The sequence below is a fragment of the Rhinopithecus bieti genome, unplaced genomic scaffold (genome assembly GCF_001698545.2).
Source record: "Rhinopithecus bieti isolate Rb0 unplaced genomic scaffold, ASM169854v2 scaffold_5260, whole genome shotgun sequence".
NCBI lineage: Eukaryota > Metazoa > Chordata > Mammalia > Primates > Cercopithecidae > Rhinopithecus > Rhinopithecus bieti.
The window spans coordinates 4828402-4854649 of NW_016805896.1; the positions used below are offsets into that span (position 1 = coordinate 4828402).

The 26248-nt window shown below is 40.2% G+C and overlaps 1 protein-coding gene across 4 annotated transcripts in view; it reads right to left on the bottom strand.

Moving 5' to 3' along the window:
- MAPRE2 (microtubule associated protein RP/EB family member 2) overlaps positions 1-26248 on the bottom strand; it is a 167202-nt gene that overhangs the window by 91856 nt on the left and 49098 nt on the right. The window contains exon 1 of one of the 4 annotated variants that reach the window (XM_017874061.1): positions 10674-10975. The exons of 2 other annotated variants lie outside the window; for them this stretch is intronic. In XM_017874061.1, coding sequence (XP_017729550.1) covers positions 10674-10795 — 122 coding nt within the window. In that variant the 5' untranslated portion in view covers positions 10796-10975. Of the gene's footprint in view, positions 1-10673; positions 10976-26248 lie in introns of those variants that run through there. One more of the 4 variants, XM_017874063.1, reaches the window with a different exon arrangement.

Below are 26248 nucleotides of genomic sequence, written 5' to 3' on the forward strand. Positions count from 1 at the left end.
CATATACCATGAAATACTACTCAGCAATAAAGAGTGATGAACTGCTGAGACACCCCATATGGATGAATCTTAAAATCACTGTGCTGAGTCAAAGTAGTCAGACACTAATGAATGCATTCTCTGTGATCCCATTTATATAAAATGTAATCTAATCTGTGGTGACAGAAAGCAGATCACTGGCTCCCGGGGCTGTAGGCAGTGAAGATTTGGACTGCAAAGGGTACAAGGAGTCTTTTGGGGGTGATAGAAATGTTCCGTATCTTGACTGTGGTGATGGCTTCAGGGTGGACACACTGCCAAAACTCTGACTCAGACACTGTAAATGGCTGCAGTTTATTGTACATAAATTCTTAATAAAGTTGATGGGGGGAAAAAAAGACTATAGCATAATTTGTTTGACTTCTTTCCAGGTTCAATTTGAACTTTTAATGAACATCTGCTATGTGCAAGGTATTGTACAGGTACTTAGAACAAAAATATTATAGATTTTTATCAATACAGGGTAAAAGAGTAGATTTAAGCTGCAAGCAATACTACTAGCTAACATTCTTTGAGGCATTTACTTTGCACCAGGCACCGTTTGGCACACCTTACGTTCTGTAACTCATTTAATCTGCATAAGAACCCTGGGAAGTTGGTGCTACTATCATTTCCATATGCACAGTAAGAAAATGAGGCTTAGAGAGGCTAAAAAAATTTTGCCCTAGAAAGGGATGGAGCTGGGACAGAAAATAAAAGTCTCACACCAGAGCCAAGCTTTGCCCACTATACTTAACTGCTTCTTCAAGCAACTTCCTGGCTGTGTACTTTGAGGACCCCAGCTGTCCTCCTGGGGGTTAGGAAAGGAGGTAGGGGGTGATCCAGGCTCCCTTTTCGGTACAGACCAAATTTTGAACTGGAGTTGAGGTAGCAGTGACACACTTACCATACAGGCTGGAAATAGGTACATGCTGACATCTTAAAGTCATTGCTATGACAATGCTATCTGCCTGTCAAAAATTTCAGGGGGAAAGAAATTGGCTTCCCAAACCCAAACTTATCAATTTACTGTGTATTCCAGGCCCCATTAAGGGACTTGGGAGAGACTTATTGGTCCCCTTCCCCTTCTGCTGCCAGGCCCCTGCCTAGGCTAACACAGAGCTCTTCATTTTCTTCTGTCCTTGGAGAACAAGTGTTGAAGGGAAGGTTTATTCTGCCCTTGAAAAGAGAGGCAGAGAGATGGGGTGGGGGTAGGGAGGCAGAGAACTAAACTCTCTCTAGGGGCTGGCATGTTCACCCCAAGAAACCCTCACCCTCCTCCATGCTGCACTCAATTCCCATCACACTCCATCTCCAAATGACCCTGCCTTCTGCTTCCTCCTTTTCTAGCAGAGACATTCAGCTCCTAAGTTCCACAAGTTTTTTTTATTTCAGAGTTGCTGACAGTGAGCAGGTCCCTATACGGAGGATAATATATTCAAAGCTTTGTTCTTCTTTGTTTTTTCTTAATTGGTCAGCCTCCCTGGGGGTTCTCTCAGTCTTCACCCAGACTCCTGGATGAGGGGGCTGAAACAGAAATGCATGGTGAATGCAGATGGCTTGTTTCCTGGCCGTCATCACACGCAGGGGTCACAAGAAGGCCACATACTGCCCAATTAAGTTCCCTAAGGTGGGAGGTTAGGCTGAGTTGGAGGAGGACAGAGGACTGCACTCAGAGTGGCCAAAAATTGGCAATTACCTGCAATCTCAGTTTCAGGGCCCCTTGCTGTACTTGATAAATGGCAGGAGCCTGATAAATGAGAAGAAAACAAAAATGCAAAGAGGGTATTTTAAAATAATCCTCAGAGAGTATTATTTTGCAGTCCGTGTAAGATTCACAGAGCATACTAAACAGGCTGGACGCATCACAAAACACACAGGCAGCTTCAATGTACTCTGCAGAAAATGAAACAAAATCTGCACTATGGATTGCTATGTGTGAAACCTGAAAAGGCTAAATGAGGCAGATGCTATAGGAGCACATTTCATTTGTGACTACTGATGTTTAATGTAAGAATGGTACTTGCATTAGGCAAATCTTTACTGTCATCCATGTGACTTCGGTAAGTCCATGAGTATCTGTGAGATGTTTCCTAACATATTTCAACATGTAAACCTCATTAAGTTCAAACTGAAACTTACTTAATTTTAAAAATCTATGCTATTAAAGGGTTAATTGAAACATCACTGATTGATGAGGTAATGCATTTAGTTTCAGTTTAGAAAAAAAAAAACATAAAAAAGTACACAGTGATTAATCTTCCCAGTTCTTAACATTATTAGTTTATATCCTTTCAGTTTCTCTACGAATAAAGTATGAATATATGATCTCATTTTCACTTTTATGTAATAGTATACTGAAGTATTTTAATCTAATGATAACCAATACAAATATAAAATTGGAGGAGCAAAACAGATAAATAAGCCTCTTACTTTTCAAGTGACTTCTTGAAAAGAGAAATGAACTTCCTGCCACAAAATCACTCAACAGTGCCCAAGCTTGTGCCTCAAGGCTATGTTCGTAAGACAAATATAGAGGTCATAGTAGGGTACGCACTCATTTTTACTTACACGCTCCATTTCTGAAAGCTTTTGAAAATTATAGGAGTGACAATTTTGCCCTTCCCAAGTATCAACACAATAATCACAAAATTACTTTTATTCAGACAAGTTATCAGGAAGACTTCTGAACCAATGACAGCCACACCTCAGCAAAAAACAAAACACACACCCTGTGTATACTCTGGGGTCAGGTGTGGAAACCTCTCCATCTCACATCCCTCCCACCAGGCACTTTCGCCCGCTGTCCAGGCCCCTGGAGGCTCTTATCAAGGGAGGGCTGTGCAGTATTTATCTCTGTATTCCAAGGGCCCAGCATGGAGGAAGACTGGCACATTAAAGGAACTTGGTAAGTCTGCTAAAAGGAGGATTTTGGCTTAAATTCTAAAGTAACAATAAATTGTGTAAAACCCAAGAGTGAGGATTTTAAAAATGACATGATTAGAACCTGAAAACACTTTCTGGCATTCCAAAATGATAAAAAGGAAATAGATGGTGTGAGGGAGTAGGGGAAGGAGCCCACTTAGCTTCACCTTCTCCTGATTTGCACAGCACCAATGAAGACCTCACAGGGAATCACAGAGGGCCTTTCAATGAGGGATACCACTGTTTATAATCACAGTATAGCTGTGAACATAAGAAAGCCTCCCAGAGATGTCAGTACCTCTGGCGTTTTTGACAAATTACCTCCTAGGGTTTTGCCAGGGTAGGCTGACACTAAATAAAGAACAAAAAATTAATGTCTTTAAAGCAAAACAAAACAAAAACAAGTGTTACTTCTATGAAAAATGAAATAGGATCGCAGAATTCTAAAGGGTGTCTCATATCAACAGCACTGTCTTTTTAGTTGTATGCCACAACAAACACTGGCCCTAAATTTCACGATCGATTCTGCGCACAATTAAAATTTGAATTTCTATAAAAATGTGTATTTTCTGCTGTATAAATTTTTATGGACAGCCAAAATGCCTTTAGGAAGTATAATTTTAGAAAGTATCATTATATATACATATCTATGTGTTATATACATGTTTTATATATATATAAACACATACTATATATGCCCAGTTCTCACTGTGTTAGACACAGTATTAACACATATACTATATATACACTATATATAATAGTATATACCTATAGTGTATAGTGTATGTATAGTATTAATACATATAAACACACATACACACAAATACAGTATATGTGTTAATACCATATATATTAAATGTATGTAGTATACATACACACATAATACATATTTGCTACTACTATATATGTGTGAATATAGTTTATGTATATGTAGTATATGTGTTAATACTATATATAACACATACATAATTATACTTTCTAAAAGTATTTGTGTATATATACTTTCTATAGTGTATGTATGTATAAATACACACAGACGCACACATATATATAGTATATGTGTTAGTATTATATAAATATATGATATAGTTTGGATGTTGTCTCCTCTATACCTTGTGTTGAACTGTAATCCCCAGTGTTGGAGGTGGGGCCTGGTAGGAGGTATCTGGGTCATGGGGTCAGGTACCTCATAGCTTGATGCTGTCCTCATGACACTGAGTGGCTTCTCACATGAGCTGGTGGTTTAAAAGTGTGTGGCACCTCCCCCTCCACTCCCTCTCTCTTGCTTCTGCTCTGGCCACACGACATGCCTGCTCCAGCTCCACCTTCTGCCATGAGTGAAAGCTCCCTGAGGCCTCCCCGGAAGCTGAGCAGATGCTGGTGCCATGCTTCCTACATAGCCTGCAGAACTGTGAGCCAGTTAAACCTCTTGCCATGTTCTCTTTCTGTTCCAAAGTCATTGCTAAAATCAGATTCTTCTGGCATGGTCATTTTACCTGCTGGAACCAAGAGAGGCCTAGAAATCACAGAAAGTTTGAGTTTTTGCCATATTTTCTTAACTAGATTAGCATTAGACAACACCATCACTCAAAGCTGCTGTCAACTTGATCATTTCATGTATTTATCACAAACTTCTGCTCCTTTAGAAAAGACAATAATTCTTTAAGAAACTCTGTCCTGGTTCAAGTGAGTAAAATCTTCATTCACTTGGGGAGACCTCACACTGAAAACACAGTGTGTTTTTTTTTTTTTTTGTAACCTACTAAGAAATTATTTATTGGTGGCCTATAAAACTCTGTTCAGTCTTTACCTTGCTAATGATTTATTTTCATTAAAGTAAATGATCATCTTTGGGGAGGCATTTTATAAAAACATATTTCGGAGAAATTTCTTTGATTTATGCTATAAGGCAAATGTTGCATAATTTTTTGCCTATGTGAATTGTAGGTTTCCACTTTGAGAGAATTCTCTCAATCTAATAATAAAGACCAAGGGCCAGAAACACTAAGATAAACAACCAAAATTTTAAAATGAGCTAAGAAACAAGGTTTGTATGATACCAATGGTACGTGTGTGGAGTATTAGAAAGAAAAAGGGCTGTTGGAACAGTGCTTCAGATATTGGCTAAGTTTGACATACTCAATGTACCATTACAGAGGCAGATGCCTGAAAGACGGCCTGAAGTCAGGAAGAATAAAACTATTCTTAGATATATATTCTAACTTAATTCACTGTAGAAAAAAGACACTTCTCACAGGAGAGAAGAAAATCAGTTTGTCCTTTAAAGTGAAATAGACTAAAAGAAGGAGTAAACACACACACTATTTAGGGTAAATTCCATCCACTCCGGAGTCTGCCACCAAGGTGATAACCTTCTAACTGTCAGAGGAATTGGCCCCAAAGTCATAGGGAGTGTTCTGAGCAGTTTCTTCAGCCACATCTGTACTTTTTACGGCATTAAATGCCAAGGGAAGATGCTTCATAACAAAGCAGAAACCTGGTTCATTGTTTAGGAAGATCAGAATAGTGGAAACTCTCCACACTTGCCACTCCTGAAAGTTAGACTGATAGCTATGAAGTGGGCATCTGCAAATATAAAAGCCACTGTCTGAGCTAAGTACCAGTCTCATTATGGAACAAAGCTGCATTCATTGCTTCTACTCAAGGAAAGACATCCCGAGCCAGAGAACATCTACCTTGTCCTGATCTTTGCACATTAGGGGGCTCAAGCTCTCACATGGCATTAAGTATTTTCTAGCGATTCTAGACCCACACAGTGGGGCACTGGTGGACCCCGTCGTCTCTTCAGCTCTCATTTCAAAATTGAAGATGCACTGCAGTAGGCATCTGTTTTCATTACACTATCTTCAGTCAATAAACTTTCAGTAGTTTCTTATTTCCAAGTTTCAACTACCCCGCCTGCTTTTCAATGCTTTTATTTTCTACCACTGCCCGACACACCTGGCCAGGCCAATGAAAATTCTGCCTGATCTTAAAGCCTACATTCTTTTCAGCAAATTTTTTGGTTTCTCACAGTGTCTTTTAGCTTCCTACAGCATACTGGCCTTCAGGGAAACTTTTTTCCCCCTTTGGGTCACTGGGGGTTCAGGAAATGCAAACCACTTTCGCTATTAGACTAAGCAAAATACCAACAACACTGTAAGTCTGTTACAAAATGAGCTGTTTTCCATCTGACTTTACTAGGACTCAAGATCCTTCAAGGGGCATCTAGCAGAGACCTTGGCCAGAGCAGACTTTCAAATATTTGTCCAATTAATTAATACTCTAAACCAAACAGAATATTTAAATTAGTCCCAAATTTCCCCTTCCAATTAATAGAATTATTCACTGCAGCTTCAAGATGTCCCTATAAATAAAGAAAAGATGCTGCATAAGGAAATCAACCTTCCGAATTTCAGAGGACAATCTCACAGCTCTGCTCTAAGAGCCTCTCCCCAAAGCAAGAGCACTCAGAAGACCATCCTATTAACAGAAGCTCTGAAAATCCGTAAAAGAAGTTCCAGAGTTGGGCACGTACTAAAGCATCAAGTAATCTTCTGATTTTTACAAACACTAAGAAAATAATAAGGACAAAATCTTTATTTTGAAAACCTCCTTTGACAGTATTAAACTTAGATGATACTAATAAATACATAATAAAGACATGAACCTAGACTTTTGCCATCTATAACTACTGTTTCGGGGAATGTGATGTGAAGCCTATGTTCTGATAAAAGTGAGCCACATTACAATAGCCTCTACTGAATGGAACACACTTTCACAACTCTTTCATACACACGTGTGCACAAGAAACCACACACACCAGCACAATATTATGATATTTCTCTTTGTTTTCCTTAACAACAGTATGTTTTTTAAAACTGGCAAAGCTGGATGTTACGGCCAATGCTTTAGGCTTACATTTTAGTTTTGCTTTACTTTACAATCCATTTCCTGGGGCCAAGTAATTTTTTTTTCTAAAGTATTCAGAAACATGTGCTACTGTAATCGCATGCTCAAAACCCCCATGTGGAAACAGTCCTCTAGACTTATACATTCATTCTTAAAAACCTGGAGTATACAAACAAAGATGCAGTGGGCAGAGAGCCAGTTAATAAATCTCATTTCCGACTAGCATCTGCATGAAACAGAGCTATGGGGAGTATCCTCTCCAGGGAGATCCAGAGCACGACTCATTCACTCTGTGAATTAAACAGTGTCACCTCGGATGGCCCACACCACATTTATTTTTTAAGCAGCTCTTAAAATACATAGATTTCTAGCATTCATAAACACAGTGAGGAAGCTGAGGCTGAGAAGATCACACAGGAGTGAAAACACGTCTCTATGACTCTGCAAAGCCGTTTTTGTACTTTTTTCAATTGGAATTACTAATCCAGGGGTAATTTTCTAAAGGAAACTTGCTTTTCTAATCAAGGTGCACACTAGTTTCAATAATGAGTTGCTGCCCACTCTGTTCCACGCTGTGAAAATGGATTTTGTTTACACTATCGGATACCTGGATTAAGAGATGTGGGTCAGGAACCAAATTTGACTTACTTATGAACAATATGGTGCAAATGCTATAACAGTAATGTCTCCTCCTCCAAAGAATGACTGCTTGCCCATTAACAATTCTCAGGAAAGCCACCCTATCCTCTAGGTGTTCGCTCCTCTTCTCACCTGTGCTGCCAGCAAGGTGAGACGTTCTTGTCCAAGAGCCCTTTTTCAGTAACAACAGTATTCTTATGTTTACATAGCCTTTTTAGGAAATTATTTGTTTTAAATATTGAGTTTAGCCTCATAATATCCTCTAAGAACGGGGGCTAGATATTTTTATATATAACAGGCAAAGGTAGAAAATAAAGCCTAAGGCTGCGCACGGTGGCTCACACCTGTAATCCCAGCACTTTCAGAGGCCAAGGCGGGTGGATCGCTTGAGGCCAGGAGTTGGAGACCAGCCTGACCAACATGGTGAAATCCTGTCTCTACCAAAAATACAAAATTAGCCGGGCGTGGTGGCGCATGCCTGTAATCCCAGCTACTCATGAGGCTGAGGCAGGAGAATCTCTTGAACCTGGGAGGCGGAGGTTGCAGTGGGCAGAGATTGAGCCATTGCACGCCAACCTGGGCAACAAGAGCAAAATTCTGTCTCAAAAAAAAAAAAAAAAAAAAGAAAGCCTAAGATAAAGGACCTGTGGGGAGCCTACCTAGGAGTCAGTAAAGGATCCAGGGAGAGAATTCCCTCTGATCTTGCCCGGGAACTGGGCTCACTCAACCCCACCCCACCATAAGGGACTCCACCCAGAACTTCCAGGCATATCTTCATTGTTGAGGGCTATACCAAACCTATAGCCAAGGCAAAACTTTTATTTGGTTAAATCTCTACTCACACTTTCAAATTGCCTTCTAAGTTTCCTCAGCAATTAAATGGCTATATTATTCCAGTCTTGGGATGCCAAAATAATGATGGAATGCTTCGTGGACAGAAAATGTGTCACATTTTCCTTTTCCTATGCCCCTCCAAAACATAAGTGGTAATTATTACACTGGACATCCACTTTGAAAGAAAAACAGACGAAGGAAAACATCGTATGTGTCTGTCTCCATGTGCACCTTTTGTATAACACAAGACAAATGCAATTTGAGAGGCTTCCTTCTTCATTTAGTCTATGACACCTCTCACTATATCATCCAGTAATCATATTATATCAAATACAAATGCAGTTATGCTCTTAGTGACTTAAGAATTTGTTCAGTAAGATCTTTATTAAAATTTAGTTTTGTTTTTACATAATTTTGAACACCATTATAGGGACTCAGAAAGCAAACTGGAAATAATTTAGGAAATGCAAATAATAGCTTGGGTTGAATTAAAGAGGTAAATAAAATTTCATTTTAAAGCAATAATCTGTCAACAAAACGTAACATTTAACCTTTCTGTCAAATGGTTTTCCATTGCCATTTCAAGTTAGTTTACATGAGTAATAAAACCCAACCAGGCAACTTCCTTTGGCCCATGGGGTAAAATTCGAACTCTATCTTAAAAGCAACTGCTACCTACACAGCAGGGATTAAATCATCTAGAAAATAAAGGCTTCACATTTATTTTCTATAAAAAAACAGTTCAAACAAGTGAGATTTAAAATCGCTTCAAGTTTTTTGTTTTAAATTCTATTTTAGGCTTTGAGATGGTCACAGAGGAAAAGGTGGAGGAGTACCAAATTTCCAATCACAGGGTCTCGGAAAGGAGAGCCCCAGAAGTTGTGGACCAATTTTGATTTACATTAACAGAATAACAAGCACTTGAAATCTGTAAGAATGCCATGTCAACACATTAGCTGAAACCATAAGGCATGAGATTTTGGTGACCTCATGGGCACAGCCAAAATTAACTTCAAGTATTTATGTAACTGCCAGAGATGACAGGGCAAAGGTTGCTTTAATTTTTTTTTTTTTTTTTTGAGTCAACAAATAGTGCATTTCTTTGGCCAAAGAGAAAGGAAGTAGGGTACTTTCTGGTCCTATTTTGTGATATGCAACATTTATACACATAATATTCTACCCATAATGCCATCTAAATGTTTAGATGACGGCTCTAAAAAGGAAAAAAAAAAGAGTTATTTCCTGTTGCTCATTAGCTGAGAGGATGCGCTTTAGAGGTATGTGCGCTCTGCCTCAAAGCAAAAGCATTGTTAGCGTTTATCAAGGTAACATTTAAAAATAACTACCCCAGTACAAAAGAACTTCAGAGGAAATATGACTGAAGCTATCAGTCTCCCTTCAAGTCTGGCCTTGAGCTGCATAAGACTCTAGCTGCATTCTCCATTACATTGTTATCCTTATCAAACAATGCAAACAATTTTAATGAGCTTATCTACTGGAACATATTGCCAGATATGTTAATGTAAAAATGATGCCAACTGTACAGGCCAACTCATTAATCAAAAGGCTCACAATACAATGACCAAGATCAGTCCCATCCTCAAAACAGACCTCAGCAAAATACCAGGAATTACCTTCCTACTGTAAATAAGAAGGAAAGACTCCCCCACCCAAGCGGTGGCCATAAACTCCTTAGAAAACGCAAAACAGCGCCCAGTTTTTTTCAAGTCCTTTACAGTCTAGTCTCTTTCTAACAAACCTAGGGTTCTATGGAGAAAATTTTGGTGAATGTCTGACACTGTGACCTCTGCTGTCAATCCCTGCACCAATCAGCGAGCAGAATTCTTACAAAGCTCCATCAATCTGGCGGTTTAACATCACAGACTGCAGCTTAATCTAGAGGATTCCATCTTTCCTGCACACTCTCCAGGTTAAGCGCAAACGTTTTTCTCCCCATCCTCCCGTTTTCTGCCTTTTGGCACAGCTACCTAATGGCTCCTTTAAAATCTAAAAGGGAAGGAGGAAAGGAAGTGCTACTGCCTGTCTCCCTTTGGACAGCGGAGGGAAACAGCATGCATTTTTATCAGTGTGGAAGGAAAGAGATGGAGGGAGACCCCTTGCAGGCAGCAAACCTATTCACAAAATGCTTTCCATCTGCAGTCGCGGAGCCTCAATGCAAACCCAACATGACACATGGAAACAGATACCAAATAATCACAACCGCCTTCACAAATGCATGCCTGCAGCAGGGGTCGCAGGCAGTGTCTGCTCCATTATATAACGGGCTGGATTTCCGCGCGCCCTCACCGCGGTCCCCGGCGCTGCTCTCGTGCCAGCCCCATTACCTGTAGGAACGCTCCCCGCGCACTGTGTGCTTCCGGAAAGGAATGATCGTCCCGTTATTATCCTGGATGATGTCGTTGTTGTTCTCGCCATTTGGGGACAGGGTTTGGGTCGGCCCAGGCATTGGCGCACTCCCGAGAAAGGGAACAAACCGCTGTGGGCTGGCTGGTGAGGAAGGTAGCTGCGTCTTCCCGCTCGCTTGCCTGCTCCGCACGGACCGTGCCTGCCGCCTGCTCGCTCACTGCCTTCTCCCAGCTCCCGCTCGCGCCCCGCCCTCCTGCGGCCCCGCCCTCTGGCAGCTGACGTCAGAGCGCCGGCAGCAGCACCCTGGTCACGTGGTCGGCCTGTCGCCATGGCAACCCGCTAACTCATCACCTCGCCTCAATTCGCACAGGGCCGCGGCGTGACCACGCCAGCAGCTCCAGGCAGGCACCGGGGTAGGCCTACATCTGGCATGTAAAACCCCAGGCCACCCTGCAGCCCCCCTCGCAGACTCGCCTTGTCTGAAAACCAGCTCTTCCTCTAACCGTTTCCTTTCCGACCCGTGCTCCAACTGCAGCTGTGTACACAAAAGAACGATTCATGCAAAGGGGTGTAGGAGACCCTTTAACTCCTTCAATACCAAGTTTTTATGCCATGACAATTAAATTTGGTCAGGTTTCAGAAAAACCTAAAAAGGACGTGGTGGCCAGCTTGTAGAAAAGGTATCAGACTAAGAGGTTAACATTTCTGCCTTTCTCCCTTTCTCCAAATAGCAGCAACCATCTCCCCAAAACAAGCCAAAAGCAAAACCTACAAGGAAGCTGTATTTCCTTCTAATCAATGTAGCCTTTAATGATGTAAGGATTAAAGATGGCCAATTAAGAGATCATCTGTACAAAGGAATCCCAAAGAGGGTTTTTCTTTTAAAAAAAGATAACCACCATTTTAGAACATCACAGTTACCCAAAACCCTCCAGTTCAAATTCTTTATGCTGCCTCCTGATACAGATCATTAATTCGTTGCCATTTATTCTATTTCCATTTGAATTACACAAGTGATCACCTCATTTAGTATTTGAAAGTGCTTAACATCCAAGCTGTTCTATATCCTTGCAATGCAGTTTTCAAATATATTGGCTATGTGACAAATACTATTATTATTCCCATTTTAAAGATGAGTAAACTAGTAAGATTAAGTAAATTGCTTAAGGTCACACAGCTAGGAGGTGAACTGGAGCTTCCAAGTGACATGCTTTTATCAATGTGACTGGACAGTAATGATCTGTAATATGAGCTCAATAAATATTATAAATCAAGGTAAGAATCAAGTACTTCCAAGATGACTGTTGTGAAAAGATAACTGTGAACAGAATTGCTAGCACTGTGCAGTCTATGGGTTAGATTATAAACTCAAAAGACCCTGCATATGTTCAGTGCTGTCCTCCATAGAGGAGAGGAGATTTTTTTTATTATTATTTTTTAGAGGCGGAGTCTAGCTCTGTCGCCCAGGCTGGAGTGCAGTGGCGCAATCTCAGCTCACTGCAACCTCTGCCTCCTGGGTTCTAGCAGTTCTCCCTCCTCAGCCTCCCAAGTAGCTGGGATTACAGGCGCACACCACCACACACAGCTAATTTTTGTATTTTAGTAGAGACAGGGTTTCACCGTGTTGCCCAAGCTGGTCTCAAACTCCTGAGCTTAGGCAGTTCACTCGCCTTGGCCTCCCAAAGTGCTAGGATTACAGGTATAAGCCACCACGCCCAGCCAGGAGAGATTTTGAAGGATTCTCTGCTTATCAGCAGTGGTCTCTGACCTTTTATAGGGTGAAAAGGGAAGAAGAATTGGGGTGTAAAAGATACAGCATAAACATGTGTCACTCCATAACATTATATGGTTTATCAGCTTTATCATTTTGTGATACAGATATTAAAAATAAGTAAATACTTTGTCATTCCTGACAATTCTTTAGCATATGTCCCTGGTAATAAGTTATTTCTGGTATCAAGTTTCTGGAATTAGAATCAAATGTTTTACAACCCAGATGGTAATGATAATCTCAAACAAGGAGCCCTACTTTTTTCCTTCCTATTTTATACTTTCCTCTTGGGCTATTATTTTAATAATTTTATCTTTTGCTTCTCCAGTTAGTCCACAGTGCACAAGTTGATTCCTTCATCCACATCTCACTTTACATAAGATTTTTTTTCTTATACAATCAGATCCAATTCTGACCTAAGACTTACAAGGTACACAGATGAATATCTAAGTACCAAAGATATACACCAAGCTTCACATTGCACTATGAGCTCAAGGAGCATGACAGTGTAGTCATTCTTGCAAAGACCCATGCTTCCTCTTACTGTTTCTGTTACTTGACCTGCTGCTGTCAATTTCCTTACTAATTTGCTCCCTTTCACAAAACTTCCCCTTTTGGGGGGTACAGTCTGAAATTGAAAGGCACAGTCTACAAATCAAATATTTAATGTCCTCAGAGTATGCTCTCAATCTGGGTTCTTTAGTACAGGTCACTTTTCCATGATCCCATATTTAAGTAACATGTAAAACATAATTTGTGTCATTGTGGGGACTAAATTTGTCAGAATTTGAATGCATAGTTCATTGATCATACTAACTAATTTTGTGGAGAGAACACACCCACTTTGTTTCTAGTCTGCTCATGAAGGAAGGGATGGGATGATGGCCAAGAATTTGGGCTGATGGTCTAAAAAGGGAGGGGCTGTGAGTCAGGTGAAGGGCCCCAAGGGCCCTGTAAATCTTCCTCTAAGACTGCTCTGAGCCACACTACTATAAAGGGACCCACAGAACTCCAGAGACCAGTGATTACCCTCTGAGATGCAGGGGTAACAGGGGTAATAATTTGAAAATATTAAACAGATGTGTTTTCGTTCCTCTCCTCATAAATCAGGTTACCTGGCAGCCATTTTCCAGCTGAGCCCTAGGGAAAAGGGAGGGCAAATTCCACTTTGGGAAGCAGAATGGTATGATATAGGCAAAGTACAGAAAATGCAGGAAGGATGAGGGAAGAACTCACCCTTTCTAGCCCCAACTAAGGGTAGAAAGAATGGGTGAAGGGAGGACAAGGCAGGGCCTCCCAGCTCCAGGTCTCTAGGCTCAAATCCCAGAAGGGAGACATTGGATAGGCTGAAGGCAAAGCCTAAACCTAAGGAACTTCCTTTTGCATCATTTCCCTTTTGATACTCTAGGAAACTACTACGATAAAGAGGGTCTCCCCAACAGCAAGCAAGGTGTAGCCTCATCACAGTAAAGACTAAAATCGGTGGCTTAGTATGACTAAGGAGAGGGTAGGCTTAAATTTCACTCTCAGACTCTTCTTTTGCTAGCATGCAATATAGAAGGTATCTAGAAGTTTCTGTCTGTCCTATAAGGGGATAATCAGGAAGTGGAGCAGATGTTGCTATCAGAGGACTGAGTTTGTGATGGTGGTGGTGGTAGAGGGTGTCAGGAGGGAGTGTCTTTACGGCAGAGGTGAAGTGATATTTAAGTGGTCCACAGAATGGAACATTGAAGGCAGAGCCCAAATAGGAGAAATAGCCAGCTCTGAGGAATCTACACAGGGCCAGGCCCACACCTGTAGAGAGAGAGATACTACAGCTGTAGGGGTCAGCATAGACCACCAGCAGAATGTCCATGGATGAGATCAGACCAGTGACTCCTCAGCAGACTCAGATATTACAAGCCCAAGAACCAGTGTGAGACCAGGAGGCCCCTACTCTCCCACCCTCTTGTGTTCCTATAAGCCCCACTCACCCATTCCTACAGACACCATCTTGCAGAGGGGCCAGGGAAAGGAAAGATATATAGAGACCGAATAGTCACCCAAGAGATGATTTAGACCATCCATCCAAAGGTGGTCTACAATGGAAGAGGCTGTAATACTGTGAACCAGCAAGTTTAACACTATTTCTGGTTCCCCACTACCCAGCAGGGTAGGGAGAATTACCCAGGTCATCCTAAGAAGTGGAAAAAAAGACTAAGCTAAAATGTGTTTGTACATATGACTGTGGATTCAGGTTTTGTCTTATGTGCACGGGTATATCTAAAATAAAGCATGTGCTGACCATTGCCCTTCACCTCCAACTGCCTATTGGAAAATAACTCCTGTCACCAAGCATCAGCATTAAAGAGGGGGCCTGGGTCCTGGGCTTGACTTCACCAGATGCAGGTTCTATGACCTTGGCAAGTTACTTTGTATCTCTAACATTTAGTTTCCTCATTGATAAAGTAGGGTAATAATGCTGGTTTCTCCACAGTGCTGCTGTATGGAGACTAAGTTATATAACATATTTAAAGCACTTACCCCAGTGGCTATATAACAAATGCTCTTTAATGCAAATGTAATTTTTAAGTAATATGTTAGGCATATCCTAAAACATTCATTCATCCATTTGAAACTTAAAACTGACTTCCTTGTATACTAGGAGCTGGTAAAAAAAGAAAAGTCTCAGGCTTTCACTTCAAGGAACTCCCAGTGTTGTAGGTGAGCAAGGGTAAAAATAATTGTCAATTATGATTACAACACAAGCACTATAGCAATGGTACTGCATAGGGTGGGATGGGACCATTGAAGGTGAGCACCTAAGTCAGAATGGAAACTTGGAAGTAAGTCTGAAAAGTACACCTAAAATATTGGATGAGTAATAATAGGAACCTTTTTCTTTACAGTTCATTTTCTATACACGAGACAGAATGTGAGATCCCTTAGAGCAAGGGCTTCAGGAGTTTTGTTCACTGCTCTATCTGCAGTTCCTAGAACAGGACCTGGCAGATAGTAGGCACTCAATGAATATCTAATGAATTCGTTTATTCAACAAATATAATCTGATTTGATTCTCACAACAACCCTAATGAGAAAACATTAAGTTCAATGAGAAGCAACTCGTTCAGCATTAGATATTATGTTTTCTTAGCCCAAAAGTTCACACGCTTATCCATTAGGCTATATTGTCATTTAAAAGAGGAATGGCAGTGTAGAGGGAAGATAAAGGGCTTTTCAAGCAACTATTCCTACATACAGAGGTAGGAAAGGTTATAACATCTCTGGGAAACAGCAGGCTGTTTAGTATGGACAGAGAACACAGTGGCAGGAGATGGGGCAAGGATGAAGATGCAGAAAGGTCTTATGGCCAAGCTAAGGAGCTTGATCTTAATTCTGAAGGTGACCTGGAACCACAAAGTGCTGTAAGAAGGGAAATTTATGGTGACACTTGCATCATAACAAAAAAGTCTGATGTTGACAGTAGTATTGTGGATATACTGAAGAAGCAGTTTAGGTCTTCATCACTCTTTGACTCATTTTGAAGACCTAAACTAAGACAGAGGCAAGGGGTTGTAAAATTCATAGGATATAACTCAGGATTTGGTGACTAATTGGATGTGGATGCAATCATTGGTAGGAGTTAAGAGTGGATAATGAAAGAGGAAGAGATATCTCAAATGAATCCCAAGTGTGTGACTTGGGTGGCTAAGTAGATAATGGTACCATTTATCAAGCTAAGGAATACAGATTAAATTGTTCTTTTGGAAGAAAGGTTCTCATAATGTGTTTTGGACATCTAGAACATGCTAGTGGTCAATACTAGCATGTAGTGTGGGTGTTCACTAAGTATTTGTTGAATAAGGCAATATATAGGTGGTATCATCACAATTAATGTGATGAGATGTGTTTGACTTGTAGATACATATTATTTGGAGGAAGTTATGTAACAGGAGGTCATTACAGCGTGAATTCTCTCATTCAGGGAGAAAGAGAAGACCCAAGATGAAACTCTTTAAAGGCTGATGATAAAAGAGAAACCTACAGAAAGAGACTGTGAAGGGTTTTATCTAGTAGGGCAAATCACAGGAAAGAGCGATTTCAGTGGGCCCAAAGGAGAAGCAGGTCTCACAAAGGAGGGAGAGGTCTCTAAGGTCAAATGTCACAGAGAGTATGAATCAGATAAGGAAAAAGATATGTTTACTAGATTTGATAAGATGTTCTTAAAGATATTTTTAAGAGGCTGGGTTTCAGGTCAGACACGTCAATAACTACTGAATAAAATAATGAAATCTTTTAACAGGTAGGAGGCACTGCAATTTTCATAAAACATGAATTTTATGACTGAAGCAAGATATTCCAGGAAGAGATATACTAAACCAGGGGTGTATCTAACGTATCTGCAACTAATGGGAATCAGCAAGTATTTGTACTAAAAAGCTCCCAGCAATACAGGAAGGATGTGTTAATTAATGACCAACTGTTAAGCATCACATGAATTGATCCTACTCTCGGGCCCCTCTTGAGGTCTAGATCCACCAAAAATAACAAACAAACAAACAAACAAACAAACAAATGTTTAAAGTGCCTGTTTGTAGAACTGGATTTCTAAAATGGACCCGGAGGATATAGAGCCAGAAGCATGGGAACAGGGAGCCAGAAAAAAAAAAAAAAGAAAGAAAAAAGAAAAATCAGCAAGAGGTCCCAGCACACAGGTGCAATCGAGGAAGACTGAACCCTGGCATTAACTCGAATTTTTATTTTGAGTCCCTAGCTTATAGCACAATCATGTTTCTCTTAGAACTTAGGCCAGAGAGCACAAATAATTCTTTGACAGAAATCATCATCCCTCCACTTCTCCAACACATATGGTTCATCTAGAACAGGGATTTTTGCATTGCCTTGGATTTGAGAAATTCTAAACCATGATAGCAGAGAAGATATGAATTCACTAGACAGGAATGAATGTTAATCTTGATTCAATCCCAGAAGCACCTACTCATCACGAATGCCTTTTTTCAGGTTAAAAATGTGTTCGCTGAAGCTGATAATCACTGCTGTCAAAGGTATTCACAGCTGTCACATCACCTTAGATCGGGGCTTCCTTAGATCATTATCACCTCAAATACAGACAGAAGATTCCACTTAGCAGTCACCTCTGCTGGTTTGGGACAAGCCATTTCCCCCATGTGTATATTTTAAGATATTTTCCAGTAGGGAATGGCAGGTACAGTAGTTATCAATGGCTGAAATATATGCTCCACACCCAAAATGATAGCAGTGAAAAAGTATATGATTGGCTGGCCAATGATACTGGCACTGAAATTGCACTGGTGGCACAGAAATGTATTTGAGACTGGTTCTTCCTCACTACCTTTAACCCAGAGGCATAGGAAGATTTTATTAGTTCTTCTGGATCTGGTGAGATTTCCACGACATGCAAATACCTCCTGGCCTTAAGTAATAGCATTTTATTTAAGAAAAATTGGTGAATAATATTTTCCTCCAGATGAAGAAATCCATCTTCAAAACCAATAGGCACAGGTATGCTCCTCTAGAACTGACTTTTGAGATTACTTGTCTTTGCAGATTATTCATGATCAAAGGGCAGAATTTTTAAGTCTCCTACTTGCTAGCAAAATAGCAAGGTGTCCATGATGTTAAAACACAGAACATGCCATTGCATGAGATAAGATTTCTCTCTGTGTTGGAATTTATTTCTAATTTGCTTTTTCTTAGATTTTCTCAAGCTTGGATTTAATTGTGTAGACTAACTCATAGAATATGATGTGAATGCAATTTAAAAACACTCAGAGCATTATGATTTCTGTAATCATTCAATCAAATCTGTATGATGTGAGGTTTCAGTCTATTAAATAAAAATGTGCTTTTGAATTATACCATCTGGCTAGATTTAAGAGCTTTAAATATGTTTTCCACAAAAATACAATCTGATAAAAGTTATAATAGAAAAATGTATTAAGTATTAGGAATATAGAAAAGAAAGTAACCAGGCCTGGGGATACTAGAAAAGCTTCACTAAGATAGTAATATTTGAATTAGGCCTCAATCATCCATTCTACAAATATTTATTGAGCACTTACTATGTGCTAGGAACAATTCTAGGCATCAGAGATGCAGAAATTTGTAGACAAAATTCCCTGAACTTACACTTGAGTGTATGAGCAAGTGTATGTGGTAGGGTCAGGAGACAGACAATACAAAAGTAAAATATATAGTGTGTCAGATGGTGGCAAATGCTATAGAGACAATTAAAGCAAGGGAGGAGGACATGGACTACAGAGGAAGGGTGTCATAATTTTAAATGGGGTGACCAGGGTAGACATTCCTGAGAAGGTAATCTTTAATTGATGACCTGAGAGAGGTAAGGGACACAGACCTGTGATATCAGAAGAATATTTCAGGTAAAGCCAACAGAAAGTGCAAAGGCCCTGAGGTAGGAGCATGATTTGTTCAAGAAACATTAAGAAAGTCAGGTCACATGTATGCAGCACAGTGAGTGTGAATGTGTGTGTATTGTGGGGATGGGAGAGGTAGTTGTAGAAGATAAAGTCAGAAAGATCACAGAGAAACCAGAATGTGCAGGGCTTTGAAAGTCTGTTGTAAAGAACTTGGCTTAAAACCAAAGTTAGAAACCAGGCATTTGCAGGAGTGTTAGCAGTGGCAACAGAGATGTGGGGATATTCTCTAGTCGTATTAATAGCAACACCTAATATTTGAATACTTTTTATGGGCCAAGTGCTATGCTTAACAATGAGGAGGTATTTTATTCTCACAAGAAAGGGGCTATTCTAAGTCCCATTTGTCACAGGAGGTAACTAGTTCAATAACTTAGCCAGATAACCAGACAGGAAATGGCAGAGCTGAGCACAAACACACTTGCCAGATGTCCAACATGTCATTCTTCTTCCCTAGCTCAGTCTACCTTCCACTAAGGTCTGATTAACCTGGAAGGAAGAATGCAGAATCCAGGGTGGGGAGTGGCAGGGATGAGATAGCAGATGGTTGCAGAGGCAAGAGACTGCTGCCATAAAACGGCACTTCCATGTAGGGAGCAAGGAAATAAAACCATACCAGGGCTGAGAGACAGAGAGAATAAAAAGGACCCAGGGATGGGAGGCTGTACAGGATAGCAGTATCCACGAGAGTGAGAGATTGGAAGAAATGGAGGGAGAGGAGCTGTAAATTATGGTTAAGAAAAAAGAGGAGGGGAGGGAGGAAGAAATGCTAGGATTTGGGGTTAGCAGTATGTGCGATTGATAGAGAAAAAAATAATTTTCTTATCCTTATTTATAGTGATTAGCTATTTTATTTCTCAGTAAGCCTCAGCTAGCAATGTCCATTTCTTTGATACCTTCTGGAGGGAAAGGAAACCGCAGGCATTTTTTTGGTATTTGTATTCAAAGCTACAATCTGCTTTCATTTTCACTATGCCAAGACTGTTATAATTCAACCATCCAGCTACAGACATGTCTATTTGAGTGCTCTCGTTAAAATGTGTCTATGTCCAATTTTATGAAATTCCCCTATTTCCTTTCTCTATTTTATTTCCATCTTAAAATAAAATGTATCCTTTTGAAGTGACTGGGTAGGACAGCTAAAAGGGATTAAAAGGCACCTTGGGCTCAGTTGGGTATCAAGAGAAATGAAGAGACTCCAAGTACTGCTAACAAATAAATAATCTTGCAGACGATTCAGAAGCTTCCCAGAGAAGATTTCCTTAGGTTCTTAAAAATCAACTAACTCACTAGGCTTTATTTCTGACTTTGATATTAAAAAGTGCAAGCTGAGTGGCAACTCCTTAATATAAATTAAGACAGAAGAAAGTGGGGAAATGGTCATTCCATCAGGTGCCAGGGACCTCCAGAGCTACTCAGAACCCAGGCCATCAAGTGGCAACCAGGGACATTGGAAGGAAGTGTCTTCCTGAGCCTGGAACTTTTCTGTCAAGTCTGATGTGTACCACGGCAGTGCTATGGCTTGTGGATGGCTCCTCGACAGCGTGTCAAGGGAACATGAGGCCAGCAGCTGGAAAGCAGTGTGAGTAATAGAAGAGAAATTCTTCATTTTCTGACCTCATCCAAATAAAATTTTTTAAAAGAAAATTAAAGCAGCTTATTTCATTAGGAAAAAAAATGCAACTGGAAATCATGAAGTAAGACTAAGTTTCTATCAGAAAGTTTTAATTAGAGCTTATGTTTTGTTTCCTCAAGTGCTTAGACACCAAGCATCTTCCTGTTCTTAATTCACATTGACTCAACATGTACAGAGAGTGGAAACGAAAGGTCCAACTGCATAGTGTAGCAAATGAAAACATAATGGGCCTCCTTTAAGAAGCCTCCATTTAACTTCTACATAAAGGAATCAGACCGCTAGGAAAACCAGAGGTCTTAGTCTTAATATGTGAGAGACATAATGAGTTAACAGCTGATAGATCTAGAATCAATGCTTGGAATGAACTTCTCTACACAGCCTGTCTTCACACCATTCCCACCAGCCCACAATTCCAGTCTCATTGGGGGCAGATCCTATCTGCCTTCAGTGATGCAATGAAATCATGAATGAGAAATAATGGCATGTGGTATAAAGGGCATGCACAATGAATATTATTTTGTTTGCTCCTCCCTCTTTTGGGAAATTATTTCTTCAAACCTTGTGGTTGTAGCAGAGCTTGCCAAATATAATTATTCCATCCTCTAAACCCTGAGGATTGATTCAGAGAAAGGCATATGACCCAAATCAGGTCATTTAGAATAGTTCTCTAGATTTTTCTAAAATTAGAACTGTAATGTGTATGTTTTTGGGAGGTTGGGGGATGGTATCTTCCTTATAAAAGGTAGTACTTAGGAATTAAGAAAATATAGTATACATTATATATTTACTATATTTTGCACAGAAGAATAGCAAAATTCAGAGTTCATGGTTTCGATGAATACACTTTGGATTTGAATCCAGGTGCTTACAAGTTGTGTACCTTGGCCAAATTACTTAACTCCTCTAGCTTCAGCTTCTTCACCCATAAAATAGATATAATAAGATTTGCTAGGTAACATTTTGAAATAGAAACCTAGGTTTCTGCCTTGTCCCCTGTGGCCATAATTTTTTCTTACCCTTCCATTCTAGAGTTGGATTTATTTCTCCTCCCTTTGAATCACCATGGCAGCTTTGATCAATAGATTTTGGTAGAAATGATGCCAACCAGTTCTTGACCTAGACCTTACAATGACAGGCAGCTTTTGCCTTAGTCTCTTAAAGGTCAGCTGCCCTGTGAGAAGTTCAGCTACCCTGGAACTACCATGCTGCCCTGTGAGAAGGCAGGTCAGCTGCCCTGTGAGAAGTCCAGCTACATTGGGGGAAGTACCAACCAGGTAGAGAGGCCCAGAGGATGGGACACATGGAGGGGGAGGGGAAGAGAGGAGAGACCACCAAGAGTACCAAGGTGAAGAGTACCTGCATCTTCACCCACCACAGCTGACTCTATATGGATATATGGATTAGAAAGGAACCACCTAGCCAAGACCTTCCTGAATTCCTGGTCCACAAAACCATAATGTATGACAAATGGTTATTTTAAGTTAAAAAGTTTTGGGGCAGGCTGTTATGCATTAACAGATAACAGGAAAACCCTGTTGGTTCTCTATTGTGATTCCAAACTTGGTGGATTAAAATACCAATAATCATTTTATTATTATCTCTTGTAATTCTGGAGGTTGACTGGGCTTGGCTAGGTGGTTGTCACCCATGGTCTCTCATGTAGCTGTGGTTGGAAGATAACTGACTACTGAAGTCATCATAAAGGTTTCCTCAGTCTCATGACTGGTGGCTGATGTTGCCTTTTAGTTGGGGCCTCAGCTGAGACTCTGGCTGGAACACCTATGCAAGGTTTCCCCATGTGGCCTGGGCTCCTCACAGCATGGTGGCTGGGTTTCTAGCACAATCATCCCTAATGAGCAGGCAGAAGGGCATGGCAGTTTTAAAACCTAGTCTTGGAAGTCACAGAGCATCACTTCCATTGTATTTTGCCAGGCCGGGCTGCCACAAAGTTCCACCTAGATTCAAGAGGAAGGGCTATCAACACCTCCTAGTTAGGTAACCTAACTAGGAGGAACGTCAATCTCACACTGCAAGAAAAACTGGTGGGATGGGAGAGATTGTAGTAACCCACTTTAGAAAACCTGCCCCACACACCTGCTGAATCTTCTTTACTCCCTGAGTTCTCAGCATGGGGCAGGAATGCAAGAGAGAAAGAAAAGAATCAGTGTTCAAGTTCCAAGTTTCAAAATCAACTTGTAAGCCCATGGCAGAGAAAAAAACCCGAAGAAAAGTTTATGAGCCTCAGAGTCTGATTTTCAACTATCAAAAGCTTAAGATCTTTCAAAGACTCAGAACCTAAAGTTCATACTATAAGCCACAAGACGACATGACTGGTTAGAGATGTTGGGTTAGGAGCTGGTGAGTGTCCTTGAAGAGGGACTCTGCCTGCTCTCCTATCCCCAGCCATGCCCCAAGTTGGCATGGGAATTTGAGAGTAGAGGGAACCTGTCCTCTGCTTTATATCTGGAACCCTGAGGGATGCCAAAGCCACACAGAAGGTCCCTAGTCACACTGGCACAGGAACAGCTGGGTGCAGATGCAGGTAAAGTGTTTAGGGCAACAGCAATTTTCCCGCAGAGCTAGTAAATATTTTTGGGGAGGGAGAAAGAACAAACCTGACCCCATGTGGTAGTGACAAACATCAACAGAAAAGAACAGGCCTTTGCAGACTATGCCTATTTTCCACGGGGAGGGTTGCCACGGAAGCAACTAAAAAAAAAAAAAGTCAAATCTCCACTCAGGTTTCCAGAAGCACCTTGTAAAAATGTGAGACTGTGGTGTGGCGTCTATATTCACCACTGCATTCTCTCACTTCCTGAATAAGCAGGTCAGAGGCATGCACAGAAATTAGGTTGTGGCCATTTGTTTAGACAACACACAGTACATTTAATGAGGAAGCTTCTCTCCTACTTGGCTCCCTCTCCAGATCTCCTGCTTGAGCTGAACTCATAGCCAGCACTTGGTTTTGAATCCTCAGAATGTTTTTCCCTGTCTATCCATCTGTCTGATTGAGACATCATACCTGTTCTTTTCACAGGGGAACACGTATGTCCCGCCCATTCCTCTCCTGCTGCTCACACCCTGCTTCAGACACACTCCTTCCTCACACCTACCTCATGAGTCTCTCTGGAGAGATTTCCTTGCTTCACAATCAATTCACACCTTACCACCAGCTCTATCTTCCCTCTTTTCATTTTTAGAAGCCTTCAGTGGTTCCCTATCATTTCAAGACAAAATTCTAAGTTTTCTTTTGGCACTATAAAACCTAACTACCTTTAGAAACATATCCCCCCACCGGGTATAGAAAGAGTATGATTGCATTTGGTTTCGGACTAACCTGGAATATTAGTTTTGCCACCTGGTATCAGCATAAGCAAAACTTCCTCTGTACTTGGTAAACAAAGAGAAGAACCTGTAAACATTCCTATTTGGAATCCTTCATAAATGCTCTTGGGAGAATCTATTACTACATCTGATTACTCCATTGAACTGTGTTCAGTGGAACTGCTAGACTTCTAAGCTGTTTGAAAATAACTTCAGCTTGCTTTATTAAAAAGCTACAGAGAAGATAGTAATTTAGTGAAATGAATTCTGATGATGTAAATGTAATGTTAACAGTATCTGAGCTGCTACCTCTGAGTCCCTGCCGTCCCAGGGTGAAGAGGACATAAAGCTGGGAACATTCAGCCACAACTGTCTCATCTTTATAACCGCTTTAATTATAATCCGAGTACATCATTAAAGTCAGAATCACAATGTTTTAAGCTCATTAAAATATCAGCTAAAAAATTCATAGGGGATTATTGGCTGGAAGAAATGAAGACTTATAGCATTGCTATTTCCTATTGATGGTTAGAACATGCAAAGTTCCACAGAGGGTAAGTTTTGAGGCTGGATGACGAGCTCCAGAAAAGTTTCTTTGGCCAGTCACTTACATTTGGACACAACCAGCTGAACAGCAGCTTCACATTCTACACGCAAAACACTCAACTCTGGGTAAAGTAAATCATTCCACAAGTGGCCTCCTTCCACATTCACAGTACTTGAGAAGAGTTCCTGAAACTTGGACACAGTGCTGTGGAGCACAGCCAAGAAACTTCACAGTGGTTATGAAACAGCTGCAAATCCATGCTTATGTCATGCTTCGTACAAATACTCTATAAAGGACACATTTGATCAAGAATAGAAATACGGCTTTGCTAGTACTAATCAAGGTGAGAAGCAGGATTTCACTAAAAAGACTTCGGAATAATGGTCTAGCATTTCCCAATTATGTAATTCTAAAATGTATAGTTAATCTGTATTTTTTATATTTTCCCCACTCACCCTCCAAGCAAATTCATCATAGTATTAATAGCTATTCACAACATGGAGAAAAAAACAAGCAGCAATGAATTAAAGAATCAGTCCCCTCAGAGGTTAACACTAGTTTATCTGACAAAAGAGAATGTCCTATAACAATGAGAGATGTTGCCATCCTTAACATTGTCTGTGATATAAAGGACAATACTAAATTTACTGAAAAGGTCTATTCCTAAATTCCTCTTGAATATCAGCCAGGCAAATGTAAGACCAAATTTTTTGCATGATTATAATTCTCTCCAAAATGGGAAATGAAGGTTAAATGAACTTTCAGATCCTGATCTGCAGATACTCTTAGTAAATTTTATTCATCTTCAGATTCTCTTCTCCATTCACTGAAGAAAAGCAAGTTATATTGTTATCAACAGAACCGAAATAGGTTCATTTGTATAAAATGCTTTGTTCTAATTCAGTCTGAAGAAAACAGCATTTATAGTCAAAAGGCTTTCAGCAAATATTGCAAAAGATATTTCATGAGTAGAGGATGTTGTCAGGGTGAGAATAAAAGGGAGAGGGACACAGAGTTCATCATTTACAGAGGGGCTGGAGAAAATGTCTATTCCTCCCAGTTTCAAGTTAGGAGTTTAAAAACCTTTAAGAATGAGGATGAAGACCTGAATGTTGCTAAAAATCTCAGTTTATGGTACCAGAACAAGATAGCCCCAGAACTCTGAGTGCTTCTAATGCAACAACACTTGGGTACTTTCCCCCTGCTACAAACCAAATCATTGAAACGTATCTGATAGAGCCAGCAGACACTGTTAGCCTGAAGCATCAACACTGTGTATAGGAACATTATGACCAAAAAATTATTTTTTACTGTGCCCTACGGTGGTTCTTTATTTGACATTTGTGATTAAATAAAAAACAAATTTAGGTTATCATATTCTTATTGTGGTACATATTTGACAATATAGTAAAATGGTTATATTTTGATTTCTCAGCTATCCTGGAGACATAGTACTCAGTGAAAAACAGCAAGGCATCGGTAAATAAAAAAAATTAAAATATTATCTTGGGCATCATTTAGTCAGTGGCTTCAGTTTCAATTACCTCTTTAATGAATCTAAAAATACTATTCATCTTTACTTCATCTTCTTTTTTTAACCTGTCCTCTAACCTGTATCTACTCAACCACTGAATCTTACCAATTCTCCAACTGCCTCTCTCAATCTTTCATTTCCAACATGTTCATATTACTTGAAATGTAGATAAGTGCAATAACTTCTAAGAATCTCTCTACTTCTATTCCCCTTCCTTCCAATCCATTAATATATGTAAACAATTTCTACATATATATATATATATATATATTTTTTTTTTTTT